Raw genomic sequence first — 14,583 nt, 5'->3', positions numbered from 1 at the left:
CGCTTGCCTCCGTCTTTGTGGTTTTTGAAAACTAGAAGTCATTTCCCTGCAGTCAGCATAGTCATTGTCCCTTGGCAGACGTGTCTTGAGGCTTCATAACCAAATATTCCTGCGTCTTCGCTTGTGGTGAGAAGCAGCCTGTGAAACTGGTCAATTGAACATTGAAAACGTCTGGATGGAGCTTTGTTCTGGTCTCAATGATCGGAATCAGATCTCCTTGAGGTTTCTCTGCCTTTTATGGTCTTATGAAGTTCGTTTGTCTCATCCATCTTTCAAGACTATCAATTGGTGCTGATTTGTTAGAAAAGGACACAATATTCCACTTATTATTCTTTCCGTTGTATTGGAGAGAAATGTTACCATATGTGGTTTAATGCAAAGTTCCTTCTTCTAGTCCAGGCTTTCACGTGTCACTTGGACGGATAAATCCACTGAGCTTTGTTGCACTCCCATTTCTATCCTTTTGGACAACAAGGTCCACCGTCAGCATGTTAGTCCCAGTTAGATGATAGATAACTGGTTCTAATTAGCTATGTATTCCAATCAAAGTTGGGAATTTAAAGGTGAACTAAGTAACTTTTTACCTTAACCGAACAGCTTTAGAGTCATTGTAATGTTTATATTACTGATTTCGTGTTGAATGGTGGTCGTCTCGCACCCCCCTGCTGCCTGTGAGCCGCAAAACCACCCTTGCAACTTTGGGCCGGCGAGCCGCCGGCCTCAGTGTTAGGAAGTATCGTGTGATATCAGGTCTCGCGAGGTAACGAATTGCTTTACGGCAAAAAACAGATATAATAAAATTCTGATAAAATGAGCATTAAACAGAAATAACCCGGCGGCGTATACATGTGGAGTTGGGCGTGCGCAGCTCTTAAAGGGGCCATACCTTATTTCCACTCGTTACAGCGTCCATCCTACTGAACAGGTACCGGTGTACAGGGGGAGGGGATCCGGCCGTGAGTGCGAGCCATCTCTGCGTGAGTGCTATTCATGACAGTACAAGTACTCCACAGCGACTCTAGGGGTCGCTGTTTGACAAAAACGGAATTCCTACTTAGTGCTGCTTTAACAAATGTGCAAAATTGCAATATCACATTAAACATTTGCGAATAAAGCCAGTGGGCCGAAGAGAACAAAATCGTCATAAACTGGCGCTAAATATCCCATATATATATATAGAAGCAAATATATATAATAATTTCGTTTATCATTTCCGGCGCCTTAGAACGTGCAGGCGAAACGAGATAAAGTTATCTTGCTGTCGGAGGTGGATGCCTGCTGTTTGAATGCAGTCGTGTAAGACAGTTCTGGAAGGTAATTATACTAAACCACGTTGACAGACTTTGCTTAGGCATTTCAGACGCTGGCACTGAGATCAGTCTGCTGGTTAGTCCAGTTATGGCGTTACAAAGTCACATGACTTTTCTGATGCGCATTGAGGAATGTATTCAGTAAATGTGTTTCCGTCGTAGTTTTTGCGCTTGTTTTCTTATCGGATAGAATATTTATCCGACTCATCTGAGTGCATAATTGTTTTTAATGTGGATTTTTAGAAATCAAGTTTATCTTGGCGTTTTTTCATGCGATATTCCAAAATGCACATAAAAATAGGTGGATGGAAACCATTTATTGTCACCTACTGAAAAGCCTCACCCATGTAGCAAATAGTTTTGTCTTTAAACTGTATTAAAAGCAAATTCATGGACTGTGACACAACGTTTTTTAAAGCTGCACATAATTGTCTCCGCTTCTACATGCATATTTTTATGATGTAAACAGAGATCTTTGGCATCAATTATCGTTGACCAGCACGTCCGACCGGTTTTGCTCGCCTTTTCACCGGAGCTGCACTCTTTCGTAATCCCCTCCTAAAACCGTATTGCTTTGTTTGAATGCATATTTGACCTTCGCATCATTGCATGCATACTAAAAACTAGAAAAAAGTATCTCCGGTGAGTGACCTATTTATGTGGCACATTCTTCTTGAAATGCCCTGCAGGAGAACAGTTGGGAATCCATCAAGCCAAAAATGTGGTTTTCTTCCAGATCCAAGTGGCTTTTTAGTGCATTACGTCATTGAGTATCAGATAACAGGAGAGTTTTTTTTGCCACAGACCCTGCAAAGGGCTTTTTTTTTTTTTATCTGTTCAACAGGACGTCTCTGCAAACACCCCTGCTCTCTGTTTTTCAGGCATTGCCGAGAACAGTGAGGGTTTCGTTCACAGGTAATGCTAATATGAGTCCTCTCTGAAGTAATGCTTCTGCAGCCCACAGACAGGAAGTTCCCTTTGGCTGATCACCTCAACAGGAAGTAGTTTTTTTTTTTGCAACGGGAAGTGGTAGCTGTAGAGACTTCACTCCCTCATTGGCCGATCTGCACACAGGGTGTTTAGAGTCAGCATATTGTTCCTCAGGAAGCTGTAATGGCTATTTTGTGGCCATTGTTTATCTCTCGGCTTTGTGTTGGTCCTGTGAGGACTTTGGCTTATGAGATGGTCTGAGCTATTTTTGGTGGTACAACTGTAACAAGACACGTGGGATGTCGACATGTGGAAAAGTTTGAAAAATGAAATAGCCCATTCTGTCATTAAAGGCTCATTGAAGGCCTGAGATCTCAATTGTCTACAATTTCCAGGTTGCTGGAAATAAGCGTCTGTTAATTTAAAGATCTAAATGGCTTAATACACTGTAGTCAAACAGCCAAAGTCTGGATTCAGGTCTTGATTGTGTGATTTGCGCACACTATTTTTCTTGAGAGCACTCCTTAAAGGTATAGCTAATTGGTGCTTATGCTAGGACAAGCATTAGCTTGTCATTAGCATTAGCTTTCTTTTCCTAGTATTTAGAGTTAGAAAATGTACAGATGTAGTTTGTTTGTTAGTGTGAGCTAATGAATTGATGCCTCATTCTGTTTGTTTATATGCCATTGTGTCCGTGATCTCAATTAGCGCTCGTACACGCTGTCACCAGCTAACACGATATCATAATAACACCGAACAAAGGCATCCGGAGTCGTCTTTTTGTGATTATGCTGAAGAGGCAGAAACAAGAATGAAGTCATACAGTTCACTTGAGATGCGAGATTGTCTTGGCCTGATATTTGGACGATTTCATTGCTCCGGGAGTAAAAGGAGAAGCTGCTCTATATTTAACAGTCATGTGAGTGTCCCATAGTGTTATTGGTGAGTAATAGGATTCTACTGGCCTTTTTATGAAAATCTCACTGAGAATAAGGCCTTTGTTGATTCGTGATGCATTGTAGGGATGACTTAGATTTCAGTGGCCGTCAAACCAGACGGGTGACCGTGCAGCTCTGGCAGCAATACATGTAAAAAAGAATAGTTTGTTTTGAGTTATTTAAAGTTGTTTTGTGATCTAAATAGAAAAAAAATCTTGGATTTACCATGTATGCCATTGCACACAAATAGATGTATATGTACATATAATAAAATAAATATGTACACACGCACACAAATAAATAATTCAGTAATAATTAAAAGAACTTTAATAAATGTAATATTAATAACTGTTATAATGCGTATATATTATTATTATATATGTGATATAAATTATGTATAATTTAATAATAATTGAATGACATTTTATATTTATTATATATAAATCATATATAAACAATATCAATTATATTATTTATATTTATTATTATTAGTTTTATAGTAAGTATAGGAATCTATAATATAAATTACTATATTTTAAATTGCAATTATTATTATATGAATATAACATTTATTTTAATAATTTATTTGTATAATAATTTAATAATTATAATACTATATATTATATATTATATCTATTTGTTTATTTTGTATTTATTATAGATATGTGTGTGTGTATATATAAACGATATGAATTATATAAATGATTTATTATTATTGCATAAATATAAAATGGATTAATTTAATATAAATGTTTATAATTTGTATAAATCTAATTTAAATAATTTGTAATACATTTTATAATATAATAATAATTTAATTATTTAACATTTAAATGTTAAAAAAACTGTATATATCTAATGCAAATAATAAACAATAAAATTATATTATTTATATATAATTAATATTAGTTTTATTGTTATAAAAATAAATGTTGTTTTTATTAACATTTTAATATTGATTAAATTCATATAAATATGTACCCCCACCCCTCCCCCCACACGTTTATTTTCGGGCATTTTCAGATGCTGTTGTTGTTGTTGTTGTTGTTTTAGTGAAGTTTTCGGCCCCTGCTTCTGCTCAAATCTCAGTTAAGCTCAATGGTATTTATTGTTGTTGATGTTGTAGTTTCTGTACGGAACGAGAGGCTTGCGGCGTTCTCGTGGAAATCCACGGCGGGCTGCTGACTCCCGAGTAACAGCAGGAATAAGAACTAGTCCCGACAGGTCGGCAGGTTTCTGTCTTCCCCCCTACCCCTTTTTATTTCCTTTCCCGTGTCTGGCAGAAGAAGGACTCCGCATGTTTGTGTTGCGACACTCGGAAAAATGCTCTTCTCGAGTCCCTCAGCCAATCACAGCGAGTGTGTGGAGACATGTTTCAATCTGAACTGCAGGAGTGAAGTTATTATTATTATTATTATTATATATAATAGTGTATTTAGGTAACTAAAGGCACCAGGGTTGCGGTGCCACCGGCTTGGGCCCGTAATCGCTGCTCGCAGCTATATTTATATATATATATATTTATTATTATTATTATATATAATAGTGAAGTGTGTTGCTTTGTTTTTCCAGTGACTGTCAAATCCAGTCAACTGACTGCGGGAAATTCTTTCACTTCTGTGTTTTTTTTTTTCAATGAATCTTGTGATTTTTCTTCTTCTTATGGACATTCTCATGAACTTACTTCATGAACATGTCGAAATGCTTGATTGTGTTATCTTGAGATGAGAACCTTATAGATAAATTAGATGTATAGATATCGATCATTTATTTTTAACTACTTAGAAAGTTTTTCTTTATTTATTGGTAACTGATTTTTTTTTTACTTTTTTATTTTTTTATTTAGTTATTTTATATGGATTTATACATTTACTTAGTCATTGTTTATTTATTTTAATTTACTTGGTTATTTATTTATTTGCTTATTTTATTCACAGTTATTTATTTAGTTTTATTTGCTTAGTCATTTTTAAAAAATTTACATTTATGCATTTATGATGTATTTACTTGGTCATTTATTTGCTTATTAATTTTATGTTTATTTATTTAGGTACTTATTCACTGATTAATTTATTTAATTATTGGTGTATTTATTTATTTTTATTTTCATGTTTATTTATTTTTTGCTTTTTAGTCTTTATATTGGTTTACGCATTTTTATATACTCAAGTCATTTGATATATTTAGATATTTGTTTACTTATTTATTTGCTAATTTATATTTATTGGTTTAATTCTATGTAGCCTATTTAGCTATTTATGCAGTATTTATTTACTCTATTAAATGTTTATATTTTTATTAATTTGAGAAATCTTCATGTCGTTCTTTTCCATTCTTCAACGGTTTATATTAACCACATCTGTCAATCTCAAAAAAAAAAAAAAAAATTAAAGCATCATAAAACTAGTCCATGTGAGATTTTGGGTATTGACATAAACATAAATTAAGGCGACAATAAAGCATCACAAATTGTACACCTGAGTGTATTAGCTGGAGGGAAACCCACTGGAAATGGCTTTGTGTGTAATATCGGAGAGCTATTGGAGAATATGCACAGCTGATGCTTCTGGAGCTTGACTGTTGCTAGGAAAGACTTGCATGAAGTTTCTAGTTTGGTCTTCCTCATGAGAGCAAGCAAACAGTGACAGAATGCTAATTTGTGGCAGTTCAGCCGTCCTGATTGGCTACACTATACACTGAGCGTTCCCTTTATGGAGTGGTGTGTGTGTGTGTGTGTGTGTGTGGTGAGAGGGGTCAAAGGTCGACTGCAGGGAATCTTAATGAGGTTCGAGCCCTTCCCCTCCCCCGTGTGTTTTCCACTGGTGTCTGGCACAAAGCCTCTCTCTCTTTAACATGCACAGAGCCTCTCTCCCCCGGGACAGGGCTTTTGTTGGGCGATCTGGGCGAACACTGTTCCTCCGCGAGGGAAGGTCCTCGCCAGAGACGCGTTAATCTCAGCGTTTCACACGGGCGAGGTGTGACTGTGGACGAGGTCATGTGACTGTACAGGCCATGATAACACCAGGAGTCACAGCACTTTGCATTTAGTTATTTGCATCTGAAACGTGATTTAATCTTATTTATGATTAGACCATGTTCCTCTTGTCTTTATCGACTGTTTCAATATATATTTTTTTACATTTGGTTTTGTGTTTTGTTTAAAAAACAAATATACAGTTTTATGACATGTATTCTAATTTTCGCATTTTAATCCTGTCTCATTATTAATAATTGGTAATTGCATTAAGAATTATTATTGTTGTTATTCAAATAATGATAGTCATAATTAATTGTTTTTATTAATAATACATTTGTATTGGTTTTAAAATAGTCTATTTCTTTTAATATTGATTTGTATTTTTATTCAAAATAATTTGTAATAAGAATAATTATTATGATTATGTATAGAAATAATAACACTTTTTTTTCTTATTAAAACAGGGTACCCGCGGGTCTTAAAAGCCTTGAAAAAGTCTTGAATTTGATCATCTCAAATTAAGGCCTTAAAAGCCTTGAATTTAGTATACAAAGTCTTGGATTTCGTTACAAAGGTCTTATATATTTTTTTGCCTTTGCTAGGATTAAGTTCATACCGTAACAAAATTAACTTACTAACTATACTAATTCGAAATGGAAAAATGCAGCCTTGAGTGCACCTCGCGCTCCACGTCATAGCAGAAAAAGCGATCGCGTGCGCACCCGTTACTATGGTTACTAGGCAAGTGAGGTACAGAACAAGATAGTACCTAGCCTAGTTGAATGCGCTGTGGCCACAAATGACAGAATTTAAACCCCAAATAAGAGCTTTTCTGTTAAAAGAACATATTTTCTACCCGGTCTTTTCAATAGTATCTGGCAACCATGCGCGCGCGTTCTCTCTACACTGCTGAAGAAGCGCGGATGATCTGAAAACACAGACAAGCTGGAGTTCAGCGATCTTTATTTAAGATGTTCTACTTAAATTCAAGTGTCATTCAGTCGGTCTGTGTTCTGTCACGAGCCGCTTGCGCTGTTTGTACGACTAAATCTGCGATCAAAATGCAGGCTGATATCCACCAGTGTTCATGAGCAAGAATGCAATATGTTTCCCGAATATCCACACGATTTCAAATGTGACATTGATTTTATACAACAGTAAAAAAGAAAAGAAAAAAGGGTAACATTAAGTGATGTACTACATTTAAAACGGCATTGTCAGGCTTGCTCTGTTTTGCAACGAAATATGTGGCTTTGAACGAATCGTGAGATTCAATAAATGAATGACTCAAAGACTCACTCATAAAGATAGTGAGGTACTGCCACCTACTGGCGATTTTAATGTTTTTTAACATTGCAAATTTAATGAACATTGTTTTATTTAAAGCATTATTATTATTATTATTATTATTATTATTATTATTTTAAGGTATTACAAAGGAAAAAAAATGAAATGGAAAAATGTATTAAAGGCGGCAAATCTTGTCCCTTAATAGAAAAGGTGTGACTGCACCAGGGGGTACGGCACTCTAAAACATTGGAGAACCAAATTATGTAGAACTGCACAAGTGCTACTGCTAAAGAGTGCAATGTCAATAATTTATCATAAGCTTAATTGAATTGGCCTAGAGAGAATAATTATTATGACATTTTCTGTCTAAAGACTACATATAAAATAACTACCTGTAAAGTAACTGCAGTTTGACTAAAAGTTGACAAAAAATGCAAAGACTTTTCGTCAACTACAACTATAAAAAACTGGATGACTCAAATGTGATTAAGACCAATAAGCATTTTCGTAAATCAAAAATGGCTGCCAAAATTAACACTGGCCTACATACACTTGCGCGCTACAATGCTGTTGCGTATGTATTAAATATGACTGATAATTTAAGTAAAATGTTTTATTTAATTCAAGTAGCCTTGTACATAATGAGTTTCTAGGGTTTAAATTGTATACAGATTTGACATTTTCCCCTCATACTTCTGTCGGAATGGGTACGAAGTTGGCATTGAATTTCATTTGAAATGGTATTAAAAAGGTCTTAAAAAGCCTTGAATTTAAGTTGGAGGATCCTGGGGGTACCCTGTAAAAGTAATTTAATGATAATTATAAAAATAGTGCTAATAATGTTTTAACTAAAAATATTTTCTTTTAAGAATTTTTTTTGTATCTATTGTTATAATTTCTATTTTTTTAATAGTAAAAATAAGTATTGTTTACAGAATAATAGCAATAATGATCATAATTAATAATAATGTTTCAATAATATAAGTTAATGTAAACAGTTTATTGTTTTTTAGCTATTATTTCAATTTTTTTTTGTTAATAATTGATCATAATAATAATAATAATAAATTCTATTATTATACAAAATTTTAATAATTATAATAATGTTTTTATAATTAACATAATTTTTAATGTTTTGAATTAAGAACACCCATTTTTATGATTTGTCTTTAACAAAAAGTTTTAAAGATTATAAGTTTAACTTCGCATTTGAAAAATAATGCATATACAGTTGTGGTCAGAATTATTGGCACCCCTGCTAAATATGATCATTTATAATTTAAAACATGTATTTCATAATGTGATTTCCCCCGCACTTTCAATTATTTTACTTCAATGAAAGGTTTGATTTTTGCACAAAAAAAAATTGTGCAGAAACAATGCAGATTTATTTATTTTTACAGCCATATTTGATCATATTTACCAAGGGTGCCATTAATTCTGAGCACAACTTGTACGCATATCTTCTAGTAAAATAAGCAAAACTAAAACGTATAATTTTACTTTTTTTTTTTTCTCTCTCAACAGGCATTTGGAAACGCAAAGACGGCCCACAACAACAACTCCAGCCGGTTTGGAAAGTTCATCCAGGTCAATTACCTCGAGAGCGGAGTGGTGCGAGGGTGAGCCTTCAGAAACTGACCCTGGGCTTTGAAGCTCTTATCAGCTGCTGTTCACTCTCACACACACACACACACACACACACACACACACACACACACCCTGCCATCTGCCCCCGACGTCACACTCCGGCATACGCATCACTTCCTCCTGCACTCTGGCAGACGCTGTCTAAACACAATTAAGGAACCAGTGGATCTGCCATGGTTCCTCCTCCGCTCGATTGTTCAGTCTGGGCAACTCACTCCAATTCAAAGAACTAGCTTTCTTTTTATACGCATTCTTCAAAGTCGCATAACCGCTTTTATATTGAACCGATTTGCAGACGAGTTCATGAAATTAATATTAAATACATTAATAAATGTTACATATAAATAATAAAAAATCATAACATATACAAAATTTATAATAAATGCAATAAAAACAACTAAATGTAATAATAAATACAAACATTTAATAAATAAACACATTTAATTAAAAAAAAAACATTTAAAATATAATTATATACATTTTCGATTTACATGACCAGTTTAATATTTATATTATATATATATATATATATTTATATATTAATATTTACTTCCAGGTGAGTTTAGCCCTTATGCAGTGTACATAAAAAAAAGCACAATAAAAAAAGTTTTTGAGTTTCATGAAAACCATGTCCAGGTAATAAATAAATAATTAAATGAATCAATGAATGAATATTAATCAAATATAATATATAAATAAATTATTTTAATATATATAAATGAAAGAATAAATGTATTATATAAATAATAAATAAATACAAAATTATTTTAATAAAAACATGGAATATTAGGCCGCTGTCACTTTAAGAGCCGATGCACGGATCCAATATACTGTTAAACATTTATTTCTCAGCTGTTTACATTATCACAGAGATGTAAGTGTGTAAGTGAGAAATATATTTTATTAAGTGGCCTAAAGTATGCGAAACTCCGGCAGACGGCATTTTGACCTGTGGTTAGAAGAGAGTTTCTAGTTTTTATAACATGTGGACTTAATAAATCCTTATCTTGAGCAAAATAAGCAAGCTGACATACAGTGCAATCTTTATCTTTTATACAAATGTCTTTTAGTTTGTCAAGAGATTTGCAGCAGTTTTTGAAGAGTGTGCGAACATGCATTGCTCACTATGTAAGAACGAGCCTATGATTGAATCTGGAAATAAATCGAAATAACTGAGAAAAATGACAAATAGATGCCATGTTCGTAATTTATAGCAAAACATCTCGCGTTATGGTGCGTTCACGTGCTATGGTAATTGTGGAAAATGCACATGAACACCCCCTCATGTGGTATTTTCCACTGGGCAGCTCGTAGAATATTTTGATGCACGAGTTGCCGTGATGAGATAACCTTTGACCTTTTCAAAATGGCGGAGAGCAACGCGAGAGTCGTGAATCAGTCCTTCCAGAAAAACACGGTGTTTTTTTGTGATTGTTGCGGGCAAAAATCCTTGATTACGCGGCCCGTTTTCTTTAAAAATGCGATGGAATATGCGGGATATTTATGCAATTTTTTGCGATGAAATTGCGGGAACTTGCAAAAACTGCGGTTTGATGAAAAAGAGAAAAAAAAGTGATTCCCCCAACACCCTGTTCTCACTAGGCTACTACCTTAATGTAAAGGGTCCTGTCTTATTACTTCCTATGATAAGCAAGCGTACTACATAGGGGTGGGCAATATGGCAAAAATATCATATCACGATTTTTTTCAGGAAAATCACGATTAACGATTTTATCACGATTTTTTTTCATGTTGGTTTTACTAATTTGCTAGTGACTGAGCATTACAGCCAAACTAATGTCCCTATTTAAAAAAAAAGCCTTATAGGTAACAAAAGAAAAAAGGCAGACATTTAGGCCAAAGTGGCGTAGATAAAAATCTTTATCATTATTTTCTTTGTTATTAAGAATTAGGAACAAAGATACACATTAAGCATACACAACTGAATATACAAATGAAATAAACAGTGCTTTATTTGTTCAGCTACAGTAGGGGTATTTAACAGTAGCATTGAAGAAAGTAATTCGGCTAAATGAACAAATACGAAAATAAAACACAACATAGACTTCACTGTATAAATTATACATTGATTATTATTAAAGCTACTACTAAAGTTCTCAGTCAAGAGCTATGAGTGATTTCCTATTTGTGTTTTTTTGTTTTATTAACATTAAAGGGATAGTTCTCCCAAACATTTTAATTGTCATCATTTACTCTCTCAAGTTGTTTTAAACCCGAATAAGTTTCTTTCTTCTGTTGACAATAAAAGTTATTTGGAAGAATGTGGCTAACCAAACAGTTGCTGTACTCCAGTGACTTCCATAGTATATGTTTTCCTACTATGGAAGTCAATGGGGACCAGTAACTGTTTGGTTAGCCACATTCTTCCAAATAACTTATTTTCAACAGAAGAAAGAAATTAATACAGGTTTGGAACAACATTAGAGTGAGTAAATAATGACAGAATTTTTATTTTTGGGTGAACTATCTCTTTAAGGACAAGAGGCAGCTTGTTTACTAACTGGCTACTGTCGCTTTAAGAGTTGCACGCAACGCGTCTAATATACACGCATTTGACAAGCAGATTTTCTCTTCGGTTTGCATCGGTTTGCTTTCACTTTAGACATAACCAACTTTGTTTATGTGAACCTTGTGTGTATTTGACAATATTAGCGCAATAAGACTCGAAAGATAACTTATAACGTAGTCCAGTAAACAGACGCTGTTAGACAGGCTTTTAGTGCCCGTGTGCTTCGGGTGTATGCGCTCAGAAAGCACACGTCAGAACAGCGCATCAGCACGTGAATTACATGTTTAACCAGCAAGGCTTTAAAGCACATGCAAATAATGAACTTCTGTGGACTGCAGTGTCCCGTTCCTCTGCGTTAACATTTGTTGTTGAGACGGAGCTCGGCGCCAGAACTGCAACTGATAAAATGCACGATACTACGATATTTCTTCTAAAGCAGATCGTGGAGACATTTTAATCGTCCACGATCAAAAACCGTGATATCGCACACCCCTAGTACTACATCACAGAAAGTGCTGGAATATTTAATTTCTCATCTTGTTTTATTTCAGACTGTAACGAGTGGAAATAAGGTGTGGCCCCTTTAAGAGCTGCGCGCTCCCTGTTGAACTGCCTGTATTATATTGTATGTGCGCCTCGAACACCCCATGTGTGCGGGTAATTTCTGTTTGATGATACTACTTTTATCTTCTTTTGTTTATTAAGTACCGATGTAGACGGTAGAACGTGTGACAGACAGTTATAAGAGTTCGATTTGGGAATAAAGTGCGAGTTGTGAGATGCCAATCGCCTCCGTGAGTCTGTCTGGCCTCTGCAATAACTTCGTCTGTGAGCGATCCCTATTTTTCCTCCTGACACAACGCGTTACAAGACCTTAATAAACACATCAAACTTACAAAACATTGATGAGTCAAACAAGTTCTGTAGCTTTACTAGAGGAATATGCTACAACTTCAGTAAAAATGAATAAATTAAATATTTAACAGGGGAAACGGCTGCTCTTGTGTGAAGCAAACGCAACATTTTCCAACTTTCTGCTCAGATATATGTGACTTTTTTGCGAGGAAAATGCGAGGATTATGAAATCATGCAAGCCCCGCATATTTTGCGCGGAAATCAGCAATTTATGCGGCGAAATTGCGGAGTATTTGAAAAAATGCGGAAAAAAAATGAAAAAATCTTTTTATCACATTACGACAACAAAAGCACTTGAACGCAACACACTGGTAAATACCAGTTCCCAAGTGGAAAATATCATATTTTCCATAGCACGTGAACGCACCATTAATTCAATCTCAAACGGGTTCATTACATCATGACATCATTAACCAACGTGGTTGAACGACCAATTTACGACAGAATGGTTTCGGGAAACAGAGCTAGTTGATTTGGTACTATAGTAGTGTAGCATGAGTTACAGCCCCTAATGGTACTCGTGCTCCTCTAAAGAAAGCCTGAGAGACGTCATTAAAGCCGTCCGGATGCTTTCAGTGGCACTATTGTTCTCCGGCCCAGTGCACTTCATTGGATGACGGTCATTAAGTGGACACTAGACACTAGTACACAGTCTTTTGTTTTGAATCAAAGTTTGTAGTGTTGGGATTCATCAAAGATCTAGAGTCTTCGAACATTTAATCGAAGATCTTTCTGAGGAAAATGAATGGGATAAAGTGTGTGTTCCCTGTTGCACTGCAGTGAGAGTTTTCTTCAGGCCATCTGCCGCTTTGATTGACATCTGTGCGCTTTTGAAGGCCGGATTTATGACACAGAGCTGCTGTCATGTGACGTTTGTGACGTTTCTCGTTGTCTTGCAGGGCTGTGGTGGAGAAATATCTGCTGGAGAAATCCCGCTTGGTCTCCAGAGAGAAGAACGAGAGGTAAAAAGCTTTCAAGACGTTTCTAGTTGGCAACAAAAACCAGGCTTGGGTCGAGAGACAGATGGTTCCCACAGACGAGTCTGCGTATCTGTCGATCTCACACTCATTTCTGCAGCGCTAATCTCATTATTATCTGATCGCTGTGGAAGTCGTGAAAGATAATCAGGTTGCAGAACTCGAAAAACAGACCCTGCACTGTTAGCGCTAAAAATAGTGACGCTACAAACTTGGCAACATTTTTCAATAGTGTGACAGAAGATCAGATGTTTCCAAAATATTGTAAAATATCTTTCTGAGTGGCGTTGGGATTCCCCTTCGTGAACTGATTCATTTGAATAGTTTAGGTGAAAATATTGGTCCAAAAACAAGATTCAATGTATAAATACATATAATTTATCAATTAAATGACATAAATATATTATATTTTGGGGTACAAACTGTATTTAATGCACAGTTAACAGTTTATTTTAAATATGACCGTCTTTTATGAATTGATTAATTTGATTTGATAATGTAAATGTAAAAAAAAAAAAAAAAAATATCACCATACATCAAATTTAATGTATGTACATTCATATTTTGAAAAACAAAATCAGCATAATTTAATATTACCATGTTTTAATTTATTGATTCGGTCTAAAAAAAAAAAAATATCAACTCCTTCAAATTTTATATATAAATAGATTTAGATACATTTTGTGTGTTTTAATTTAAATCAACATTAGTACTATGGTTTATGAATGAATTGATTTATTCAAATGGTTAGGGTAAATTAGTTAAAACAAGATATCACATCTTTCAAATTTAAAATATAAATAAATAATTATTTTTCGGGGGTTTATACTTGTAAAATATATACAGGTCATTCTCAAAAAATTTGCATATTGTGATAAAGTTCATTATTTTCCAAAATGTAATGATAAAAATTAAACTTTCATTTATTTTAGATTCATTGCACACCAACTGAAATAGTTCAGGTCTTTTATTGTTTTAATACTGATGATTTTGGCATACAGCTCTTGAAAACCCAAAATTCCTGTCTCAAAAAATTAGCATATCATGAAAATTAACTCTAAACACC

The 14,583-nt window shown here is 34.6% G+C and overlaps 1 protein-coding gene across 19 annotated transcripts in view; it reads left to right on the top strand.

Annotated features, from left to right (window-relative positions):
• LOC130073766 (unconventional myosin-IXb) overlaps positions 1-14,583 on the top strand; it is a 59,605-nt gene that overhangs the window by 20,462 nt on the left and 24,560 nt on the right. For all 19 annotated transcript variants that reach the window (XM_056239352.1, XM_056239348.1, XM_056239366.1 and 16 more), the window contains exons 3-4: positions 8,973-9,067; positions 13,440-13,502. In XM_056239352.1, the coding sequence (XP_056095327.1) occupies positions 8,973-9,067; positions 13,440-13,502 (158 nt within the window). The remainder of the gene's footprint in view (positions 1-8,972; positions 9,068-13,439; positions 13,503-14,583) is intronic.

Source organism: Rhinichthys klamathensis, unplaced genomic scaffold (genome assembly GCF_029890125.1).
Source record: "Rhinichthys klamathensis goyatoka isolate OS25496 unplaced genomic scaffold, OSU_Roscu_1.1 h1tg000558l_1, whole genome shotgun sequence".
Taxonomy (NCBI): Eukaryota; Metazoa; Chordata; class Actinopteri; order Cypriniformes; family Leuciscidae; genus Rhinichthys; species Rhinichthys klamathensis.
The sequence above is the reverse complement of the archived record's forward strand: the minus strand, read 5'-3'. Positions and strand labels throughout refer to the sequence as shown.